The 25,720-nt window shown below is 36.8% G+C and overlaps 1 protein-coding gene and 1 long non-coding RNA gene across 2 annotated transcripts; both read left to right on the top strand.

The window, feature by feature from the left end:
- The first annotated feature begins 2,435 nt into the window (after window positions 1–2,435).
- LOC100370068 (coiled-coil domain-containing protein 148-like) lies at window positions 2,436–25,591 on the top strand. Its single transcript, XM_085501077.1, has 11 exons — window positions 2,436–2,533; window positions 9,427–9,597; window positions 10,649–11,402; window positions 15,301–15,445; window positions 16,964–17,170; window positions 17,722–17,862; window positions 19,359–19,477; window positions 23,870–23,987; window positions 24,397–24,447; window positions 24,628–24,717; window positions 24,941–25,591. Exons 2-11 carry the CDS (start codon window positions 9,519–9,521, stop codon window positions 25,103–25,105), a joined length of 1,869 nt encoding a protein of 622 aa, XP_085357203.1. The 5' UTR covers window positions 2,436–2,533; window positions 9,427–9,518; the 3' UTR covers window positions 25,106–25,591.
- Window positions 12,267–13,079, top strand: LOC146740238 (uncharacterized). The gene is made up of 2 exons (XR_014929892.1): window positions 12,267–12,403; window positions 12,902–13,079. It is a non-coding gene; the product is annotated as an uncharacterized LOC146740238 (long non-coding RNA).
- Window positions 25,592–25,720: the final 129 nt, after the last annotated feature.

The raw sequence follows: 25,720 nt of genomic DNA, 5'->3' as shown, positions 1-25,720 counted from the left end.
CTACAGTCTGAAGTGGTCTATTCAATACACTGACCACCAATCATATGACAGTCTGAAGTGGTCTATTCAATACACTGACCAGCAATCGTATGGCAGTCTGGAGTGGTCTATTCAATACACTGACCTCCAATCATATGGCAGTCTGAAGTGGTCTATTCAATACACTGACCTTCAATCATATCAGTCTCAATGAGTCTATTCAATACACTGACCACCAATCATATGGCAGTTTGAAGTGGTCTATTCAATACACTGACCTTCAATCATATCAGTCTCAATGGGTCTATTCAATACACTGACCAGCAATCATATGACAGTCTGAAGTGGTCTATTCAATACACTGACCAGCAATCATATGACAGTCTAAAGTGGTCTATTCAATACACTGACCGCCAATCATACAACAGTCTGAAGTGGTCTATTCAATAAACTGACTAGCAATCGTATGGCAGTCTGGAGTGGTCTATTCAATACACTGACCAGCAATCATATGACAGTCTAAAGTGGTCTATTCAATACACTGACCGCCAATCATACAACAGTCTGAAGTGGTCTATTCAATACACTGACCGCCAATCATACAACAGTCTGAAGTGGTCTATTCAATAAACTGACCACCAATTATATGACAGTCTGAAGTGGTCTATTCAATACACTGTCCACCAATCATACGACAGTCTGAAGTGGTCTATTCAATAAACTGACCACCAATCATATGACAGTCTGAAGTGGTCTATTCAATACACTGTCCACCAATCATACGACAGTCTAAAGTGGTCTATTCACTAAACTGACCACAAATCACATGGCAGTCTGAAGTGATCTATTCAATACACTGACCACCAATCATACGACAGTCTAAAGTGGTCTATTCAATACACTGACCACCAATCATATGACAGTCTGGAGTGGTCTATTCAATTCACTGACTACCAAACATATGACAGTCTGAATTGGTCTATTCAATACACTGACCACCAATCATACGACAGTCTGAAGTGATCTATTCAATACACTGACCACCAATCATACGACAGTCTGGAGTGGTATATTCAATACACTGACCACCAATCATACGACAGTCTGGAGTGGTATATTCAATACACTGACCACCAATCATACGACAGTCTGAAGTGGTCTATTCACTAAACTGACCAGCAATCATATGACAGTCTAAAGTGATCTATTCAATACACTGACCACCAATCATACGACAGTCTGGAGTGGTATATTCAATACACTGACCACCAATCATACGACAGTCTGGAGTGGTCTATTCAATACACTGACCACCAATCATACGACAGTCTGAAGTGGTCTATTCACTAAACTGACCAGCAATCATATGACAGTCTAAAGTGGTCTATTCAATACACCGACCGCCAATCATACAACAGTCTGAAGTGGTCTATTCAATAAACTGACCACCAATTATATGACAGTCTGAAGTGGTCTATTCAATACACTGTCCACCAATCATACGGCAGTCTGAAGTGGTCTATTCAATAAACTGACCACCAATCATATGACAGTCTGAAGTGGTTTATTCAATACACTGACCACCAATCATAGGACAGTCTAAAGTGGTCTATTCAATACACTGACCACCAATCATAGGACAGTCTGGAGTGGTCTATTCAATTCACTGACTACCAAACATATGACAGTCTGAATTGGTCTATTCAATACACTGACCACCAATCATACGACAGTCTGAAGTGATCTATTCAATACACTGACCACCAATCATACGACAGTCTGGAGTGGTATATTCAATACACTGACCACCAATCATACGACAGCCTAAAGTGGTCTATTCAATACACTGACCACCAATCATACAACAGTCTGAAGTGGTCTATTCAATAAACTGACCACCAATCATATGACAGTCTGAAGTGATCTATTCAATACACTGACCACCAATCATACGACAGTCTGGAGTGGTATATTCAATACACTGACCACCAATCATACGACAGTCTGAAGTGGTCTATTCAATACACTGACCACCAATCACATGACAGTCTGAAGTGATCTATTCAATACACTGACCACCAATCATACGACAGTCTGGAGTGGTATATTCAATACACTGACCACCAATCATACGACAGTCTGAATTGATCTATTAATACACTGACCACCAATCATATGACAGTCTGGAGTGGTATATTCAATAAACTGACCACCAATCATATGGCAGTCTGACTACCAATCATATTATTGAGATAGCCAATTAGTGATGACGTGTAGTTGTACAGCGATTCGCCAGACCATTCTCGAGTGTGTTCCGAAGTCAACCGAGAAGTGATGGATGCTTTGCCAACGCGTGCTGACTGCTGTGGTACTTGAATGAAGCAAAATAAGCTATGGACGTAGAGGGCGTGTTAACATTAATCCCATCATGCTAATCGAAAAGTATTCAAAATGGCGTGTTTTGTGTAGCAACCTATCAACTTTTGCATGGGTTTGTTTTGGTTTGAAAGAGTGGGCATATATGGTGTATCTGATCATTCATAGGACATGACAGGTGAGACGGGTAAACTGAATCATATTATTCCATCGAACGATTGAAGCACAGCCTGAATTATTCATTATATTTACCGTACAACGGCCGAACTTGACTTGAGACGACGGGCTCTCGAATCCTTGTGGTTTGACTCAATGACAGTCAAAATAAATAATGTGCTGTACTATACTACCGTGCTTATATAAATAGAGTAGTACATTTTTACTCTACAGTCGGACGCAACGATTCGAGTGTATGTGCTTGAGACGTTAACCCAATTCCAGAGAGCTAGCGAGGTTTCTGGGTACCTTCCACCTGGCCAGCTGACTGCGCTCCAGTTCAAACCACAGTCACTTGGGGGCTGAAAATTAATAAATACTAATTAAAAAAAAAAAAAAAATTGTATTTATTAATTTTCAGCCCTCAAGTGGCTGTGGTTCAAACAGTGCGCAAGAGGCTGGTCATCTAAGTACTGTATGGCTAGCAGAATAAATAAAAAAATTGCTTACTTATATTTATTTATTACACGGCTTAGATATCTGTTTAGTGTTGAAATTTTGCATGGAAATAATAAAAATGTTCCAAAAACCGCTTCTCAGGATACAATGGAAGGTTGAAATCAAAATAAATTGTACCATTTATTTTAAAGTGCCTGTGAAATGTCTGCTACTTTCTCAATATTATTATTTTTTATGTTTCCAAGTACAAACTCATTTTTTAAAGTGAAAAAATGGGTTTCAAACTCAATCTACACCAATTTTATTTTTAAGTATTTTAAAACAAGGCCTCTCATTAGCTTCTAATTTGCATACACAAATACCCCTGGTGAAGTATGCAGGGGAAGTTGCTGGTCAGCGTTTATTGCCAATATGTATATATATAACTTTAACTTTATTTATTACACTACTAAAAACCTTCAGAGGGTTTTTGTATGGTAACATACAATACATAAAAGATAAAAATAAAATGTTAGTAAAATAAAAGAAAAAATAAATTAATTACTTTCTGTGGTTTTAAAAATTGTGCTCTTTAAGTATTTTGCTAAGGCTATATTATTCTCCATAATCTTTTTAAATATGGAATTTACATCCATTGTGTAAATATTTATTGCACACTCATCAAACAGTTTTTTTCTTTGTTCTATATAGCCAGTACAAAATAGCAGGAAATGTTTTTCATCTCCGAATGCTTTAGTGTTACATTTATGACAGTGTCTATTTTCTAATTCTATTTTGGGCTTTGTTCTTCTACCTAATTCTATTTCTAAGTTGTGGTCACTCAGACGAAATTTTGAAAGCATTTTCCTGAGGCTGAAATTTGAAATGTTTTGCAAATAATTTTCCATATTATAACTTACTTTGAATAGTTTGTATGTTCTCAGTTTTGTTCCCCTATTTTCATTGGTTTCACTGAAATTTAGTTCTTCTCTCCATCTTTGAATATAAATCTCAGATAGTCTGAGTTTTACTTTTTTTAGTATTTGATTCCAATTTTTCATATTGTGATCATTTTGTATTTTAATTAGATCATGTCCCAGTGTAGCATTAATATTCCTTACCCAGTTTGAATTAATTTTTATCATTTCATCCAGGGCTAATTTTAAAATGTGAATAGGTCACACTGATTTAATTTTATGGATGACATCCTCTGGAAACCCCAAAACTAATGCGAGAGGGTGAAAAAAAAAAATCTACCAAAAAAAAAAAATCCTGCTTAAACCACAGGACTACAGAGCTGCTATTACAAATTGGACCACAGAACACAATGTACCAAAAAACAACAAAAAGTCTTTATTTGTAGGAGGCACATGTTGATATACACATCTCGTACTGTATTACTGTCACAGGTATAACCATTTCAGACAAGCTCTAGTACATGTAGTCATGATGAAGTACCTTCAGACAAAAACACTGCATGCAAGGTACAACATGGACATCATTTTCAGTACAAGTCAAGGCAGAATGTACATACATTTGTATCACTACTTTATGACAATAACTAACAAAACATTGCAATGATACAGAAATGTCCTTGCTTGCTCCTCTCTACACAGTATGGGTTAGCTTTAACCAATCTCTCGTATAGCTGTGTAAACGTCATATCTCCCTGGCCGACGTCAATTGCGTACCAGTCTACAACAATCCCTCAGTTTTTCCTCTGAACTGTTATGCTCACGTATTCCCGGCAACGCAATACGCATGTGCAGAAGATCATTTACGACAAAATTGGCACGTTTTTAGATAGTCCAAAAAGAGTTTTACGACAAGCCGGCGCTTTGCGACAATATGAGTCGGCAAGTTCCGGACAGAAAACTGATCTGTAGAGACTTGTCGTCGGAGATTTTTTTTTTTTTTTTTTTTTTTTTTTTTTTTTTTTTTTTTTTTTTGAGAAAAGGCGAAAACTAATGCGCGCGTGGATGTCATCCATACAATTATGTCGGTGTGGCCTTATCAGGCAGACTATATAGTCTATGCCAGTATTTAATTTGAGCCAAATAAATTTTTAATTTATATAAGGCACATTTCTTATTTAATTTTCTCATCTTTGGCTAAATTGACACTAATGTATTTGTTTCTCGAAGAAAAGTGGACCATAAAGAACACATATTATTAAGTGTATCATATAAGTTTAGTTAGATACGAAATATTTCTCTTTTGGCGTAGCTGGCCACCGCGACCAATGGCATCCAGTACAATCACAATCACAATGGTGGTGGATGAAGTCGGTTGAAGTGCCAACATTTATTGCCATGGAGCTCTTCACGATCTCTATGTCAATGTTTTCCAAGTTTGTCAAAATCGAGTTTAACGTCTGGCATGTCTTCTCGTAAATTGTCAGGTTACTGTATGATCATCTAAGTAAAAAAAAGATTCAAAATTACAATATGATAGTAAGAGAAAATATTGTAATATTCTAAACATTGAACTATAGTGATCAATGACATACAGAATTAATAGAAAATGATATGAGTTGGTGATTTATTATATTTAAGGTAGAGATGCAGGTTCGTGGGCATTTTTCGTGAATTTTTTTTTTTTTTGCTTTTTCTCACCCAGACAGTCTTGGCTAGATAGTGTTAAAATTTCGGAGCATTGTCATTGTTGGAACATACTCAAAAATCAATTTTAAAATATAGGAAACCGAGGCATGCGTATGTGATTAAAAGTCCCGAAAGTTTGTTTGCGTTGCTCTTTGATTGACAAGACACTGTTGATGTTATATGAAAATGATTGCTGGCCCCAGTTACGGAGCAGCCGGTGTGCGACTTCCTGTCCTGGTTCTCTGTTTACTTACCTCAAGCGCGATCAACTAGCAAACTACAAAAAACAGACAAGACGAGACGCTTCCAGCATGCAAGCGGAATGAAACAAAACTTACACATGTAACTGATAAGTAAACTTTTCACCCTTAAATAAATTGGTTTTTCATTTATTTTCATGTAGGAGGTAGCGGCGATAGGGCGATTTAATTTTCGCGCAAAACAAGGCCACAATTTTTCTTGTTTTCTTGGTGCATAGATTTCAAGCTTTTTTGCATTGTGGGTGAAATTAAAAAATGTTTCCACAAATTTTTACTCCAACGGCATTTTAAAACTGAAGTAAACATTTTTCGTTTCGATGTAATGATTATCATGCTGATAGAATTGTGATGCAATTGACAAACAACACTGCTGTTGCTGTCATCGATAACTAACTTTTCAGTGCCAAAATACACAAACATAAAATGCTCGGTTAATTAAAAATAAAAAAAATACCCTGGAAACTACCGAAAAATGCGTCATACAAAGTATTTTTTAAAGGTTTGAGGGAAGGTAAATTTAAACTCAACCCACTCAATGGCGATCGCTATGTTTATATAACTGTATGAATATCTCATCGGCTTTACGTAATTCATTGTGTCCCTCCCTCAGTGGAATTGATAACACGACGCCATGACAGTTTTCACGCTAGGTTGAGACTTCGCGGACGATTTTTTGTCCGTTTCCCTCGAATTGTAAATGTTTTTATTTAATTTTTTTACCTGACGATTTAACATCGGCAAATTACGGTGTATGCTGTATTTCTAGGAGTTTCTGTTACACATATGAAGCAAATGATTCGTTTTAAAACTTTTTTTTACAAAATGGCGATTATGTCAGTTTCATTTTTTACTCCAAATTTCAACTTTAAAACTATTTAACTTCTAGACGGTTCATTTGTTTTCGATGAAATTTTCAGGGGTCATTATTCAGGTCTATCCTAAGTAAATGGCTTCGTATGGTTTCACTGTCTTTACTGGAATAGAAACAATAGAGCTGCCAATTAGCGGCTCTGTTAACTGTGGACGATTTATAAAATGTGAATGTTTTAAAGAGCACTGTGTAAAAACTGTTAAATGGAAGCACTAATAAATAAGCCATTATGTTCCTAGTAAACAGAAGTTTTAAATAAGTGTTCTTAAATTAAAATCAGGGTATGCATTCAAAAGTTAAATAGTTTTAAGTGCACTTTCACCTAAAATGCATGATTTTAATCCAAAATCAACGCCACTTAATATGGTATCATAGTACATTATTGTAAACCATAAAACTCAAAAGTTTAAATAAAACTCTTTCAAATGATATATAACTTGATTGGTAAAAAGTATATTTTACTCATGTAATTACAGTAATTAGAGGCAATTAGAAATATAGTCTCCCAACCTGCATCTCTACCTTAAATAATCACAGTTGCTAAACGATAGCCATGTGCGAGTGAATTGACATTCTATTGAAATTGGTAAATGCATCAGGTCACGACAAGTGTGTGAATGGGGGCGTTTGATTGGATAACAAAAATAATTAAGGGGGAAACAAAACAAAAATTCAGAATGCAATTTGAGTTACCGTGATTGTCATACATGTAATCTTGACATGACATTAAAAATTACAAAATATTGACAGCCCACTTAATTTTAATATGCAGATCAAGTTGCAAGAAAACATGACAGAAACAATTCAGAAACTTTTAGTCAGCAAAATTGAAAACAATTACCAATGTGTAAATGCTGTCTAAATTCCCTTTTGACTGACGCTCAGGTTTTTGCATTACATTATTGCAACTTTTCACATAATACAAACATGATCTCTACAAAACGTTATTCAGAATTATTTTGAACACTTACATGACGTTTCTCTCTCTTCTGAAATCCTTCGTTAAAAAACTGTTAGTACTGTGCCAGGTTATTCTTTTTTTAAATGAGGACAGTTGTTCAGCAAAAGAGTCTGCGGTAAAATGGACACTGCATCTGACAGTGTAAGGAGAATGTCCACCCCAACATTTTTTCATTGATTTTACGGCTTTCGTCCACTGTCACACTTTCAAATCCTTTGGAAACGCATAAATTCTCACTCTAATACTATACGCATTACTGCATCTGCCAACAACACAAAAAAAAGCACTGACTGAAAAATATATTTTGTTAATAGTATCATTGAATGATGCAGTATTATAAAAGTATAGCTCGAGAGTTTGGCGTCTTCTCATATTTTGGCATTTGGTGGCGCACTTTTACTTTGAGTTAGAAAGCAATCAAACAGTCAACTGCTTCAGGATAGGTGGTTGTGGTTACTACACAAGTTATCATTTTCAAAAAAAAAAAATCAATAAATTTCAGTGGAACACAAATCCAAAACAGGAAATGTGTTGGTGGGCATTTCACAGGCACTTTAAATTATTTCCTGACTTGTCATTGCCACTTGTTTGTGAGAAACTCTGCGGCCATGAAATTTCAATGTTCCAAAAAAAAATTTGTGTCTTCCGAAACCCCCCAAAAAGGATTCATAAACAATTTCTCAGGCATGTCGGGCCCAGTTACATCACAAATGAGGTGTTACTGATGTACAAGAATTTGCTTTGGTGATTTGATTCAAACTGGCTGACATGTTGGTTTTATATTTAAAGGGGAGCAGAAGTTTGGCTTTTGACACTCTGTACATGAAATTTGAGATCTATGAATGAATTCTGTCGATAAAAACAACTTGCATGTGCTGCGAAATGCCCTAAATATCAGGTATAAAACGGGCTGTGAAGCAGACGAAAACGTCCGCTTTGCCTGGCGTAATTTCGCCTCTAGAGGTCCAGTTCAATGATGTCATCAGTGAACACTGATAATTGAACCCATTCATTCTAGTACGTCAATCTCATAGAAGTGCTACTATGAAGACCCTTGTTAACTGAAAATTTGAAAAGTTGAAGCACATACAAGTTTTTTTTATCGACAGAATTCATTCATAGATCTCAAATTTCATGTACAGAGTGTCAAAAGCCAGACTTCTGCTCCCCTTTAAGTGTTCTTAACCATTTTTCAGACATGATTTAAACTGATTTCATATGAACAACACATATATTTATTTAACATATACTTATCATATATATTTTAACATACTGAATACTCTTCATATAATGATAGTCTATCTGCATCTTACGTTGTTTATAATTGACATGTGATGTCACGAAAACCTGAACTGAGAATATGGCATTGACATGTTAGCATGTTTTTTAGAGTGGAGCTTTTTATATAGATGATTGTCCATCAATAATTCTATTTTTGACTTTTTCTACTTTTTGAAAATTACCAGCTCAATTGCTTTTAGTATTTGGTATGTGGATACTCCATGTATGGGTGGACCTTTGTCAGATTTGTAACCAGATAATAACAATAATAATTGCCATAGCAACAACCATGCAAACTACTATTAGTTGTGATACAGTAAGAACATTGTGGGAATAATAACTCATCGTACAAAAATTTGTTTTTAGAAAGACACTCTACAAAGATACTGGAGGTACATGTATTTTGAGATGACTGTGAGGTCGCTTGTTAATACTTTTGACACAAAATTTGCAAACACATATAAACATGTACACGTATTTATATAAATGTTCATATTTCAGAAAACTACATCACAGGTATAATGAAGATGTTATGTAGTACATGATGTTCTACACCGGAACTACTAAGTTTTATTGAAAAAGCACTTATCAAGATGACTGGTAGAGACTACAGAACGTTTCTTAGTTTGCATCGTGGGGGGCCACGTGAGATTGCAAGAACTTCTGAGCAGGGTAAGTTGATGTATGATACATACTACAGTTTTCCCTGGCTTTATGTAAAACAATTTGAAAGATATCATTAGTATCTTAAGCATGCTTAAAAAGGGCAGGGAAAAGACAGTGTCAGTTGGGATCATATCCCACACGTGTGCACCACAACTCTGAATTTCAATTGAGTATAAATTGACCATGCACCAAATTGAGTCCATGTCTTTGTGAACTTCACTGTACATATAGACAAATAAAATTAATAATGTACAGAATAAATTAGAATATGTTGCTGTCATTCATAGAAATTGTACCTCTATTCATTTTCCATGATTTTATTTGCCTACAAAAAGTTATAGTGATTCAGAGTATCATTTTCCAAAAGCATACAAGCTTTTACTGAAACAATTCAACCCATAAACCAGTTTGAAACTACTAGTTTCTTGCAGGAGTGAGTACGGTGTAATGTTATTGCATTCAAAATTGTTTCATTTCAAACTGTGCATGCACACACATTTGTTGAAATGCATGCTACCAGTACTGGTAATTAAGTAACTTAAATTGTCACTGATAAAAGTTTTGAGCAATCATACTGGAGTGAAAAATCAATTTGCTTCTGCATTCTTCATGAATTTCGTCACTTGTTATGATCATATCTATAGCTACTTTCAACAGTTTGCTGAACTCATAAATATGTCTCAAAAAGAACACTTTTTTACATAAATTTTTCAATATTTAACAATATAATCAGTCAAAACTTTGAACTCCCACGTTGGCTATCAAAATCATTTTTGGCATGATTTTCTCATTGCTCATGAACTTTGAATTCTTCAACTAGAATTCCTACACTGTTACTCTTGTTACCAGTGTCAAATTTTAAATATTGAGTATAGTTACTAACTTTTTTTTTATCTTCTTCTCTCTTTTTTTCTCCTCTCTCTTTCATTCTCTTTTTCTGTGGGCTGTTATTTTGATTTGGTTATTGTTTCTGGGATACTTCTTCTAATTGGTTTATTTTTATTTGCTGGTATGTTTGTGCTGTGGTATTTTGCCTCCTGTTTTTTTCAAATATTAGATAAACTGATGGTCAGAATGACAGAGGGAATTGGTAGCAGCAGGTACAAACAGCTTGATTACGAGAAACTCAAAGCCATCACTTTTGAAAAGAAATTTGCAGCTAATGAATCATTGATGAAAATGGAGAGATTAGCTAAAGTTTCAAAACAGAGTAAGGAGCATCATCTTCTAAATCAGCACAAGTTAGTGTGGCAGCAAGAACAATCACGACTCAATCATGCTTTACAGCGAGCCAACAATGAACTTCAAGTATTCATGCAGGATGGAACACTGGAAGAGTCTTCCATATCTACATTAATGCTTGAAGCAGAAGAACTGCAAATGCAGCTGGCCATGGACGAGAAGAAGTTTCGAGCTGCCACGATTGATCCCATTCTAAACCTTAAGGAGGACCTTGGAGTTTGGCTGCAGGAGCATAAAGCTGAGCTTGAGGAAGGTGGAAGGGAGATCTACTCTGATTATGAGAGAGTACAAGACACTGTTGAATCAGTGAAGAATCAGGAAGAGATTTTACTGGATCGACTATCTGACGAGGAATTAAGATTACAAAGTGATCTTGACAATACAGCATTACAAGACTTATTTACTGTGCATGAGAAATGGGTCAACGATGGAATCCCAGAAGAAGCTGAAGATCTTGAGTGTCCGGATCCTTGCCTCAAGGAGTCTGTCCTCCAGGAATTTATATTTCTGGATGATAGGTTTAGAGAGAAATTGAAAGAATGGGATCACAGACATCAAGATATACTAAGGTATGAATTTACCATCATCTCTCCATTTATGGTGTCACTTTTTAATGGGCATTATTAGTCATTCCTTTGTCTTATGGCTCTTGAATAAAATTACTAAATGCAACAAGATAGATTTGGTTTCAGTTTTGGTTTGTGTATATTACTGCATGATTTATTTCTCTTACAAATTCATTTTGCATGTTTTGTCAAATGTTAGAAAAGCATGCACGTGTAATAGTGACTAGCAAAACATAACAAGCCGGTAGTCTAGTTGGCGATCCGCTCCGCTCAAAAACAAGCAACATGTTTATGGTTGTTTCCATGGTGCGACATAAACGTGAGGCTAACGTCGGTTTACAACTGAATGAGCACTATACAAAGTTCGCAAAAGCCATTCAGTCTTTAGAAGTCTGTTACGAGGACACATTCTGCTGTTACATTTATTATTTCCAACTTTTTTGCGATACTATTTTCTAGAATGAAGACAGCATTTATAGTTCTTTCAAAGTTCAAAGTTGCACTGGGATTATGTTGATACAGTGTAACAATTTCGGCGCCAGTGATCTCCTCCTGGTAGGAGGTAATACATTTGGGGCGAAAGTATTCAAAAATCTGTTTTTGGATGTTGCAATGGCAGTGGTGGGCCAGGATTTTTTTCCAATTAGTGACGGTACAACCTACCTGTGAAGTCAATCTGATTAAAATCTGATGTAGTGTACGGGCTTTAATTATTTTGGCTATAAACTTATTTTAATTTTATTTTTTATTACTTTTGTTATTAATGCCCTTTTATTTTATTATTTTACTTTGATTTTGTGATTTTTTTTAATTCCGCCCTACCTACATCTGAACCGATGCCTATGTAACGAGATTTCAACGAGACCCACTATCGACGATTTTAGTCAACGAATCACAGACCTCCTTCTATAGCGCACATGATGGCGTCACCGGGCAGAGTCTGATGGCAAACACACTCAAATAAAATGGCGGATTATACCGACCGAGAAAAACACGGCTTTTCGGTAAGTTTATCATTGTCAAATGCAACGAAAGTCATTTTTATGTTAATATTGTGGCTCGAATGGTTCGACTTTAGATCGTTATTTTGCATAGTTATTCTGGGAGTGACGATTTTGTTTCCACCGGTTCGACCGAACACCAGTGTCTTTTTCCAGTCGCCTGCCCTGGAGACGGGTGATGTTTTGTTGACGATCGGGCCAAAATCGTCTACGATATTGAAGCCGTAGCTGTAAATATTCATCAAATTGTATCAACATTTTGTACATTATACAATAACACTTTATTAAAGTAAATGAGCTGATTTGGACTGGAATAAAATATTTTTTATTTGGAACACATCGCAATTGATCAGGAAATATTTTTTTGCTCCAATTTTCTGCCAGTGCGTCGATGCCGTGGGCCGGTGACCGCTATACAATTTAAAATCAGTTTGCATTGTTTACTATAGCTGTTTACAGTGTTCTAATCATTACGATTTACCTTTTTTGCTTCCATTCTAGATAATTATGCTCAGTGATGTAAAATTGAAGCGATGACTGAATGAACGAACCTTGGCTGGCAAAGATGTATCTGGAAGTGTACACATTTGTTGGAAGTGAAAAAAATATTCAATGAAATGACAAAAATTGTAAAATGCTGTGGAATTTTTTTTGCAAATAAAAATATATAGCAATTTTCTATTAATGGTTTATTCAAGTGGGCAAAATATAAATGTACAGAAAGATTGCCCGTATACACTGAAAAGTAAGCAACCGACAGCCTGTATAAAAGGTGGACTGTGATTGGCTGTTACTTACGCGAGATTTGAACGGGACTTACATAGGCGTCGGATCAGATGTAGGTAGGGCGGAATTAAAAAAATCAAAATCAAAGTAAAATAATAAAATAAAAGGGCATTAATAAGAAAAGTAATACAAAATAAAATTAAAACAAGTTTATAGCCAAAATAATTACAGCCCGTACACTACATTAGATTTTAATCAGATTGCCTGTGAAGTATGAACAAAATCAGTCGAGACAAAAAAATCACAGAGGAGTTGAAAGCCGTTGCTGGTGAAAAGTTACCCCCACTTTGGGGTCAAATTTCTCGGTAATGAAAAATGATATAAAAAATTCAAATAGTAACTTTGTGCCAGAACTCAAGCTGAGTAGTTAGAGCTATGTCTGAAGTGTTTTATCTTAAATTTGTAGGAGGAGATACATTTTGGCTGTTGCTATGGCATCGGTGGGCAAAAAAATTTTTCAGATTTTCAGATAGCAGAGCGGATCGCCTCACAGTGTGATTGGCCCCACTCATCTATGCCTCACAGCGCGATTGGCCCCATTCATCTATGCCTAACAGCGTGATTGGCCCCACTCATCTGTCCTCAAGGCGTGATTGGCCCCATTCATCTATGCCTCACAGCGTGATTGGCCCCACTCTTCCGTCCTCAAGGCGTGATTGGCCCCATTCATTTATGCCTCACAGCGTGATTGGCCCCACTCATCTATGCCTCACAGCGTGATTGGCCCCACTCATCTATGCCTCACAGCGTGATTGGCCCCATTCATCTATGCCTCACAGCGTGATTGGCCCCACTCATCTGTCCTCAAGGCGTGATTGGCCCCATTCATCTATGCCTCACAGCATGATTGGCCCCACTCATCTATGCCTCACAACATGATTGGCCCTATTCATCTGTGCCTCACAGCGTGATTGGCCCCACTCATCTATGCCTCACAGCGTGATTGGCCCCATTCATCTATGCCTAACAGCGTGATTGGCCCCAATCATCTATGCCTCACAGCGTGATTGGGCCCATTCATCTATGCCTCACAACGTGATTGGCCCCACTCATCTATGCCGCACAGCGTGATTGGCTCCACTCATCTGTCCTCAAGGCGTGATTGGCTCCACTCATCTGTCCTCAAGGCGTGATTGGCCCCACTCATCTGTCCTCAAGGCGTGATTGGCCCCATTCATCTATGCCTCACAGCGTGATTGGCCCCACTCATCTGTCCTCAAGGCGTGATTGGCCCCATTCATCTATGCCTCACAGCGTGATTGGCCCCACTCATCTATGCCTCACAGCATGAATTGCCCCACTCATCTCTGCCTCACAGCGTGATTGGCCCCACTCATCTGTTCTCAAGGCGTGATTGGCCCCATTCATCTATGCCTAACAGTGTGATTGGCCCCACTCATCTGTTCTCAAGGCGTGATTGGCTCCATTCATCTATGCCTCACAGCGTGATTGGGCCCATTCATCTATGCTTCACAACGTGATTGGCCCCACTCATCTATGTCGCACAGCGTGATTGGCCCCACTCATCTGTCCTCAAGGCGTGATTGGCCCCATTTATTTGTCCTCAAGGCGTGATTGGTCCCATTCATCTATGCCTCACAGCATGATTCGCCCCACTCATCTGTCCTCAAGGCGTGATTGGCTACATTCCTATGTGCCACTTGACATGATTGGTCCCACTCATCTGTCCTCAAGGCGTGATTGGCTACATTCCTATGTGCCACTTGACATGATTGGTCCCATTCATCTGTCCTCACGGTGTGATTGGCTATCTTCACATGTGCCACTTGACATGATTGGTGCCATTTATCTGTCCTCACGGTGTGATTGGCTATATTCACATGTGCCACTTGACATGATTGGTCCCATTCATCTGTGTCCCACAATTTATGCTGATTTGCTGTCAGTCATACCATGAATTATGGGAAAGTGCTACACCCTTTTTAGGGGGAGTTTATAGACTGCGGACAATACCAGCACCAGCAGGAAAAACATGTGTTGTTTGGGTCATGTATCATTGTATTATATGATTATTTTTATATATCAGTATACTAGTATCTATAATCTTGGTCAATGTATTTAACATAATTCTATTTTTGTATTTCCACCTGCAGATCTGAGAGTGGGGGTTGGACTGACAGTGACCATTATTGGTTTCAAGTAATCATAGACCAGTACCCCCATGAGATGACTAATAGAAGAATGTTGTATATTGACAGAATGAAACGACAGCTACCCCATAAATCAAGAGCTGAAGTGGTGAGTGAGACAGGTTTGGTGATAGTTGTAGATGATATGCTAATGAGCTTTACCCATCAGTAATTAGTAAGATAATCATATTGCTAATAATGCTTATTTTTGCCACTTACCAACTGTTAGTACGTTTGTGTTAGTAATGACACATTTTTAGAATATGACCTTTTCCTCAGACTAATTTATGATTTGAAATTACTCATATCGGAAAAACTTCATTGTACCCCCACCCCTAATCCTAACTCCAAACCTACAAATTCTTGCCATTGGCAATTAATTAGTCCCCGTTCGGATGAAGTCCGAAAACGGGGACTTACAATTCGGTCTCCGTGCGTCCGTCCGTTCGTCCGTCCATCCGCCCAGAGTCATATCTCAGAATCCCTTGGACCGATTCCGTTCATTCTTTGCATGTGCCTAGTACTTCATGTGGGACATATGCACATGTAGTGATTTAGCGATTCGATTCAAAATGGCCGACTGGCAGCCATCTTGTTTTTTGAACATGCTTTGTCAGTTTTCATTCAAACTTGGTATATAGATTATACATGTTAGGATACATGTCCATGACGATTTATTTCGCAATTGGATCAAAGGTGGTCGACTGGCAGCCATCTTGTTTTTGTTTTTTTATGCGGTATCTTGGACGTGCTCTGTCAGTTTTCATTCAAATTTGGCACATACATGTACTTTATACATGTTAGGATGCATGTCCATGACAATTTGTTTCAAAGGATGGCCAATTGACAGCCATCTGACTTTTTGGCCTTACTACTATATTTCCACAATTTATGTACCATTTTCATTCGTATTTGGCACATACATCATACATATCAGTGTGTTTCATAATCAGATCAATGATGGCTGAATAACGGCTGTTTTTATTTTGGCCATATTACTATGACACGAAACGCGTGTTTTGATGTAAATAAACAATCTGTTGTATACGCCATTTAGAACTCAAGTTTCAAGGACACGCTTGCGACAACCCCTCCGCTTTAATATGACAAGCACAAAGAGAACTTAACGGGGACTGTGTCATTTTCAATGACTTGTTGTATATATTCTTCTTGAGGACACCTATACTAGTAGTAATCTCGAGGGGCTTATACATATATGGCTGGAGGGTGTGAGTTAGAGTTAGGATTAGAAAGTATTTTCCTCATATTCACTGGAGGTGAAGAGACGTAATGTTGTCATGGATTAATCAGACGATAGTACGTCACAGTGCTACACTTTAATTGTCAGTCATTGCCGCGTTAGGGCATTTTTATTTAGTGGTGGTGTACGTAGCCTTTGGGAGGCATGTATTAAAACCTCTGGAATTCAACACACACGCAATTTTCAACAACAACAAATACATTTTTATTAACAGTATATACACATAGTATTAGGCAACTATGAAAATTCATTGAACTTTCCTCTAATCTATATGTTATGATGAAGGGTTTGCGATAACCCAAAAATTGTCTGATTGTTGTGTACCCAAATATGGTGTATCGATGTTAAAAATTTGTTGGTCCTTAGGTTGCACATGAAGAATGGTATTCAGGACACAAATACTACCATGAACATAGGAAAGTCTTGATAAACTCATGGATCAAGTCCAGGAAAGAGTTGTTAAACAAAGCTCATGCTGTTTTCGCTGATGCTTTTTTAGCTATTGAACTTGAAAGAATTGCTGCCATTAACAGACAAAGACAAAAAGAAATATGTGATCAATTGTATGAAAAGGTATGTGTGAGAGAGTGACTTTCAGTGATATTCAGTTTTTATAGTTAATTTAATATTCCGGTCATGACTAACAGCTCGGGGGCAGACAAGTAATTGTGATATTGCCCAAATCACCATGTGTTATTTATTTTATCACATCGAACAGACATCCACCATGCACAACTACACCTAACATACACCTCTCACACCCACTCTCCCACAAAATAACAACACTATATATACAATTATATTAGTATGCAATATATCTTGTATCTTGCTCAATATCCATTCGGATGGCTAGAGTTCCTTCAAAACTTTGAAGACAACCCCGAAAGCAACAACGGCCGGGACAGCAGTAGTGCATCGAACGACAACTTGTTTGCGCAATAGTTTCAGTGACATCATGCATGTGATATACCATGTAATATCAACTTGGCAGGCAATATACCGTGTAATATCCAGTTTTATTCAATGTCATGTGACTGAGTCTCAACCAATCACAGCCTATGTAACAACAGTGAGATGTGATAAATTCATAAAGAAACCACACTCACTTGGTATGTTTTTGTCAGGTTAAACTATGGAGGGAAGAGAAAATGGAGGAGATGAAGCTGCAAGCAGAAATAGAAGCCAGGAGACAACAGGAACTAAATCATGAAAAGAAGATACAAAATGAAAAGGACAAAAAAAAGAGACAAGAAGAAAAAAGAAAGGTGTGGAAAATGTTATCCATCTGTAAGAGAAATGTCTCTACACAGTTTTACTATACATAAGTTTTGACTAGACATTGAAAAAATAAATTCAATTGATGTTAATTAATTTTGAATATAGTACGACAATTCTGACACAATAAGGGTACCGGTAACAATCAATTTCATGAATCAAAAAGATTAACCATTACAGGGCAACCATCACACATTTGTTCACACAAATAATTAATTTTGTTAAAAATCCCTAGAATTTGACCAAAGCGTGTATGAAACTCTCAACATTTCTAGCTATAGTTCTGTATTGCTTGGACAGAACAGAATGGAACAGCATTGGACAGAATTTCCAGTTTTGTCTAAATTCAGACTATGATGATGTTTATCAGAGCTGATCATTATGATGGCTACAACTTGTTCAGTATAGGTTCTATGCAATGCATGTAAAATGTGTTATGTTATCACGTAATTCATCTGCTGCACAATGACTGTAGCAGGTTTCAAAAGTTGTCAGGGTTGATGATATGTAAGTTAACTAATAATATGCACCTATAGTACATCCACAGTCCCTCAGTGTTGATTGATCCTAATCATTAATGTGTGGACATGCACGGGACTGTTCGGACAGGCTCAGGAGCCAATGGGGGGAAATAAGTGACGTGCATGGCAACAATCCTTGTATTGTATAATGTTTGTGGATACGTTTTTTTCTTTATTTAAACTACATTATTACGAAAATAAAAACAATTGATTTATAGCCTACGAAAATACTGCTTACCGACCCTCTCTGTACTACACACGAGATTTATCATACTCTGTACTGTACAAATGAAAAGAGAAATACCATACACGAGATACTCTTAACTACGCATTCTCGATACAAACAGAAAATTCAAAGATATTACAATATCCTTAGGATATCAATTTCATTGCACATATACGTAGCATTGTCACCCCTATTGATCAAATGATATTGTCCTATTGTTGAATTCTATCTAACATTAGTAAACAAAATGGCGGACTTGACTCGCCGAAGTGTCCACAGGCATCGATCATAAAAAGTGTGGATATAGCTGCTAGAATTCGCGACTGTTTTAAATTTTGAGCATAAACAAACATACAGTCAATGTAATATCAAGGATTGCTGCCACTGCCCAGACAGTCCCACGCGTGTCCACGCATTAATTAGTAGGACCCATGTTGAGGGACTGTGGTGGTGAAAAGTTATTAATATGCAAATTACCTAATTAATAGTCACATACAGTACATATTTTGTGGAAGGTGACAATAGTTGTCAATGGTGGTGGAGGGGTTGGTGATATGCAAAGACTACACATAACTATTTTGTGGAAGGTGACAAAAGTAGACAATAGTGGTGAAAATGTTATTGACATGCAAATTAATATACACGTACAGTACATATAACTATGTGAACAAATATTTACAAATGAATAGTGGTGGGTAAATAGTGGTAAAAAGTCTAATTTCTATAATATTTGTTGTAGATTGGAGTGTACCAGTCTAAATTGAATGCTGAAAGAGAAGAAAGGCAAGAGAGAGATCGTAAAAGACTACAAGAGCTGCAAATAAAATTGGCTGAACAAGCAGAATATGATAAGAACCGGTAGGAGTAATTTGCCATTGTATTCAGTAAATCTGAATGTCACTAGAAGCGACAACATTTGTAATTATTTTATAAGAGCTCATGTTGTTTTCGTAACTCATCGTAATGATTTTGTTGACATTGGATTAATTGCTATACATAAACAGAGTTGATAATAAATACTTAGACTGGTGTAATAATATTTGCATCAACAAAATTATTTGAAGAATTATGAAACCAAAATAATGCGCTTTGCACGGGCGCTGGAAACATTTTGTGCAACCCACTTTCATTTTTAGTCCCCGTTCAGACGCAGTCCGAAAACGAGGACTTATGATTTGACCGGACCTGTATCTTAGAAATGCCTGGACCAATCACAACCAAACTTTACACATACATATGCACATCAATTAGTTTCTTGGTCTGATGAAGATGGCCGAATGGACGCCATTTTTGTGCTAAAAAAGTCATCAAAATCAAGCATTTTTGGGCTGTTTACTGATGGATTTTGTTCAAACTTGGTATATTCATTGAAAATTATAGGACCTTAATGCACATCGTTTTGTTTTTCAGATAGGATTCAAAATGGCCGACTGGCGGCCATTTTGTTTTAATGAATGTGGTTCTAGTGCCATATGTTCAAATTTTAAATATTCATTATACATCATGTCTTAGATATACAAATATATTGGATGGACGAATGGTGGCCATTTTTGTGCTAAAAATCATCAAATATCAAGCATTTCTGGATGGATTTTGTTCAAACTTGGTACATACATTAGACATTACGGGTTCCTGATGCACGTCATTTTATTTTTCAGATCGGATTCAGAATAGCTGACTAGTGGCCATTTTGTTTTAATGAATGGGCTTCCAGAGCCATATCTCTTAAATGCTTCGACTGATTATACATGTATTCAAAATGGCTGATTTTGTTTTATTTAATGCTGTTCCAGAACAATATCTCTCAATACTTGTTTGATGATCAGATACAAATGTCAATCATTTTCCTGACATGTTTATGTTCCAGCTATATTACTATAAACAAAACTATATATCTTAAATTCGGGGACTGTGCCATGCATGGCTTGTTTCATATTCTTAGATATGCAAATGAAGAACAATGAACCATTTTTTATGGTAACTGTATGTAAATTGCCAACATTGAAACTATAAACCTTGCAGAGGTCATGGTGTGTTGAGTGTATAATTTATTTTGTTTTTTACCTTGCCCGTACCATCAAAGATGGAAAGGAAAGGTATATTAAGGGAAACATTTTGTACGGCGTTGTCGTTGTTGTCGTTAATAATTGTTATTGTGTGCATAATAACTTTACTAATTCTATTCCAAACTTGGTCACCTTATTCATCAGTATAAATTCTTCCCTGAGTTTGAACAACAGATGTCCTGTATGAAAATATCATGCAAAAATTGAGAAAATCTGATAAAATATTTTGACTGTTTCTACTTGACTGATCACTGGTGATACACATGAAAGGTCACTGATCTTAGTGGAAATATGCATTGTTGTATGTGTTCAATGAAGCAAATGATTTATTTGGTAATGTATCCCCCAAATCCCATGGGAATACTATATTGGGTTTCAAAACCAACTCATGGAGAGATTGCACAGTCTGATACACATTTGCAAACCTACCAATAAAATCTTTTCTTAAAATCAATATAACCACTCCTACGAACTGGGTGCCAAACTTTGATCAAGATCTGAAGCTAATAGAAAAGCTGTTTAGTTCAAAGTTATCAAATCAAAAACAATACATAAAAAGCAAAACGTTTCATCCACATTTTGAAAAGAAAATTGTTCTGAAATATATGTATTCTGTATTTGACAAACAGTTCATTTTACAAATGAAAACTCACAGGAATATGTTTCAGCTATTAGAACATAATACTAGTTTAAAAACTCACTTCAAAAACAAAGCTTGCAGTGTTTGAAGATGTAGATTCTCAGGAGGCAACAGTACTGTTGACTTCTCTCTCCACTGGACACCAACTAACTATTTAATTTGATTTGCATACAAAGCAGAGCTTGCAACATGATAGCTATTCATAGAGGGTGTTTTTTTTTTACTTTTCATATAATACAGTAGTCACACAATGAGGCAGTTCATATTTGTCTCAGTGAATCATTAATTTTTGACAGACACCTGTACAAAAGGCAGCTAAGATTTTCTGTTATCTTGCATGTTTTATGAATCTATTCACGTCTAAATGCAGCACTTTTTTTCATACTAAAATATCTGAATTACTTTGAATAAAGCTGGAAATTATGTCCCTTAAAATAATTAAACAAATTAGGCACCAATGTTTTTGTAAGATATTTACATCTTTTAAGGACATTCGGTAGACTGATTCCCCACTGTTAGTTCAACCCCAAAACTTGTTTGTACCGTAAAAATCCGCAAATAAGCGCCACCCTCAATTAAGAGCCACTCAGTGAATTTTTGTTACATTTGACCCTCCATTAAGAGCCACCAAGAGTTGAGTGGTTTTGTCAATAAGAAACCAGAAATAAGCGCCAGCCGCCCGATTGTTTACAATCAGGCAGACACAAGCTTGTCGTGCCTCACTTCCACCCTGCATTGTTTATTGCCCCACAGAAGGTGTGAGACAAATAAAGATTATCCCCATAGCTTGCCTGATGTCCAGTATAATTGAGAACGGAAGAATGACAGACGAAAGAAATACACTGAGAGCTTGAATGTGACTGTCAACTTGTCTATTTTAAATTTCTGACACACAATCGACCAATTCACAAACTATTTAGTAGTAACTATGTTTTTTGCCGAAACACCGAAGGACACGTTGAGATATTCATTGCCAATGTTGTCTTTATAACCAAGTAAAAAACGTCACGATTTTAGAACGCCTTTATTGGAAAATCGGAGGTATCGAAAATACTTTCTCACAGACGGACCGGAACAGGAAGTCAATAGAAAACAAAAGATTTTTTCCTTAGCGTGGGGGAAAATTGGTTAGCGTGGGGGGGGGGGGGGGCAGAGGTGTTAATCCGGTCCTGGCAACGTTTGAGGGATCGTGACTGTGAGAATGTAATAATTACGCAGCCCACTCTCGCTGATCGTGATTTTGGGTTATTTTTGGCATTTCATTTGAGACGTTCGTTTTGGGGTGATTCGAGACAAAATGTTCAGGGAAGTGACAAAATAACTGGCATTAGTTTGAGGGACGGTGGTTTGGAGAGGACTCTCTTGCCGAAAATAATCGAAATTGAAGTCGAATGGATTAGTTCCACAAACTTGCGCGATCAACTTGTCTTACAGCAAAGCGAAGTCGACGTGACCCGCCTGACCCAAATATTTAAATTAGCTATTTATAAGAATTGAAAATAATCTGGACTTGTACCAATTAGAAAATGCCTTGTAACAGGCCTGGGCTTTCGTAAATGATTTAGTCTCTCCGATTGGTCACAGGAAATTATTTTTAATACATGTTATTACTTTCTCGGTATCGTTTCGTATTTGGTTATATAGGGGTGGGGCTATAGTTTGACCCCGTGTGCCTGGACAGTGAAGTACGTGAATATCATTAACATATTATAAGCTGGCTTGATTATGAAACAGGAAATATATAAACCAAAGCGATACTTTCAGACGTCTAGCGCAATTAAAACAATGCCCAAGTACCCAAGCTGTAAAAATCTATAGAAAAACGTGTTTTTCTTTATTGTTTTTGCCATAAATACAAATGATTGGGCATAATTTTTTCATTCGTTCCATGCTCCTGTCGCTGCTGGTCAGATAAATTCTGTCGAACTATTTTATATCGTCACCAAATCAACCACCACGCCAGCCACAGCCACGCAAGTTATTCCCAGTTTTCAAGAAAAAAATTGGAGTTTGCCGTACCAGACTTGGTAAACAATTGTACAACGGAAGTACAAGTGTTGGTCAGACCCCGAGAGTGCTACCAAATCCGACTTCAGGCATCGCTACACATTGTCGGTGAAACTTGAACGTCGAATCGTCATGTACGCTAAGCAGCACGGTCAGCGAGCAGCCGTTCTTATTTATTTGACATTTGTTATTCCCATAACAGTATTTTTACAGAATAAATTAATTGCAATGATACATCATTAATAATTATTTGTCTGTTTTGGTTGTGTGTTTGCCTATCTCTTCCCCATTTCACAATGAAAAAGTTTGATCACCCTGGTTTAAGAGCCACTGGCTACAAAGTTGTCAAAATGTTACCTCAAATAAGCACCACCCAGAAATGAAAGTGTTACAAAGTGGCTCTTATGAGTGTTTTTACAGTATTCAAAATTAATTATGACAATACATATTTATATTGAAACAAACTATGATAAAGGGAATTATATTATATAACTAAGGGCAAGGTCACCAGAGTTCAACTATGTTTTGATTTTGAAGGGTGGAGTTCAGGGTACAGATACTGAATGAGAAAAGGCAAGAAAGACTTGAGCAGCTGGAGAGACAGGCTGAGGCTGAAATAGAAAAAGAACAGAGACTACAGGCTTTAAGAGACCAGGTTAGTATGTACCATGGAACTCTCAATTACTTACACTGTTTTATTGTCACGTAATACTGGAAAAACATTAAACCTTTCTTGTATGCCATGCCCTGGAATGAAAAAAGTGCTTCTGTGATGTCAAAATGATATCTCTCTTTGGTTGTCATCCAAGAATATAGTTGAATTTAAAAAAAGTGTATTTTTTATTGACAAATATCCAAATAATATGCTGTGAATGCCGTTCCGGACACAACTGATTTGTTTCCTTGTTATGATGTTGGGAGCACTGTTTTTTTTTTTTATGTGAAACCGATTGCATCTGAAGAAAGACTTGATCGTAGCATGCTGTTAACATTGCAGGATGCACAGGTAACATCCCATGTGTGCATGATAGGCCGTAACATGTGTAATTCTGTTTACTTGGCAGGTTAAAGTGAATATAGATTACGACCCTGTTAGAATGATGCAAGCGACTGAGGTAAGTAGTTTTAAAACTGAATCATAGGTAGTCCTTCTGAATGAGATGTAACAGATGACACTTATTATGACTATTCGCTTAAATATGTATACCAGTCTGTTTGTCCATTGGTCAGCCTGTCCATTCGTCCGTAGGTCTATTGTCCTGCCAACATAATTAACTATAGCATATTTATTTCAGTCTTCTAAAGCTAAACTGGGAATTGGAACAGATGAAGATGTTATCATTCAGAAACCTTTATTTGAAATCCAAGGATTTACAACAGATCAGGTGAGCTATTATATTTTCTGCAATCTATTACAATGAGATGGAGTATATGAAGTGCAATTTAGCATTTCACCTTCAATTAATATAATTTTAATTAGCTAATAATTTTTAACATATCAAATGTATTCAAAGAATTCTTGTTCTAAGTGGAGACAAAATTCTTCATTTATATTTGCTGCTGTGGGGATACTCAATCAGTAACATTGATATTTTTGAATATTTGCAGGTTGTCAGTGATCCAAGGCACAGGTTGGAAGAAGCGTTACGTTCAGCTAATCTACATAATAACCCTTACGCCCGGCAGATGATAACAGCTGCAAAGCCAATTAAGCCACCAAGAAAGGACACTGAATCAACGATCTTTAAAATAGATCAGAATGAGAGTAGATAGTTTCACTTGATGCACTCTGTTGCTCTTTTTGTACATAATATATATTATTACTACTGATATTTTATTAGTTTATCATGCACAAAAAATTTTCAACGTGACCAGGAGTGAGACCTGTCTGAACCAAACAGTATCATGAGTGAGACCAGTCTACACTGAACAGTATCATGAGTGACTGTTTAGCACCACTGTGTTAAACATACTTTCTGATTTGAGAACTGTTATATGGCAATTAGCCTGCAACTCGTGGTGTATTTTGTCTTCTGCCAACACTCTATGGTGATGTTGACAGAGGACACAACACATACATTGAGCTGTTGGTTAGCTATAATTTGCTTTCTTTCAATGTGACATGTAACCAGTATTCTCTTGATTATTTAAAATAGTTATATAATTACACATTTCCTGTATCTGAATAGATATGGTATGTGCAAACCCGTACATTGTTTGACAACTGCATTCATTTCAATAAAATTAATCAACTTGCAATTGAGGCTATGATTCATCATTTCTATCCTGCGAGTCATTGTAGGTCAGTCCTTTATAATCCAAAGTGACAACCAAGTTGACTTTAATTGTTTAGTGGTACATCATTGCTTAAAAACTGGTTGCAAGACT

This window comes from Saccoglossus kowalevskii, chromosome 7 (assembly GCF_978046115.1).
Source record: "Saccoglossus kowalevskii chromosome 7, keSacKowa6.1, whole genome shotgun sequence".
Lineage (NCBI taxonomy): Eukaryota > Metazoa > Hemichordata > Enteropneusta > Harrimaniidae > Saccoglossus > Saccoglossus kowalevskii.
Note: the sequence above shows the minus strand (reverse complement) of the source record. Positions and strands in the feature narration are given on the sequence as shown.

Bases quoted from the DNA above. Each gene is read 5' to 3' on its own strand.
- LOC100370068 (XM_085501077.1), top strand. From the start codon at position 9,519: ATGACTGGTAGAGACTACAGAACGTTTCTTAGTTTGCATCGTGGGGGG. The intron at 9,598-10,648 runs GTAAGTTGATGT...TTCAAATATTAG, and splicing joins TGCAAGAACTTCTGAGCAGG to ATAAACTGATGGTCAGAATG. The intron at 17,171-17,721 runs GTATGTGTGAGA...TGTTTTTGTCAG, and splicing joins GTGATCAATTGTATGAAAAG to GTTAAACTATGGAGGGAAGA.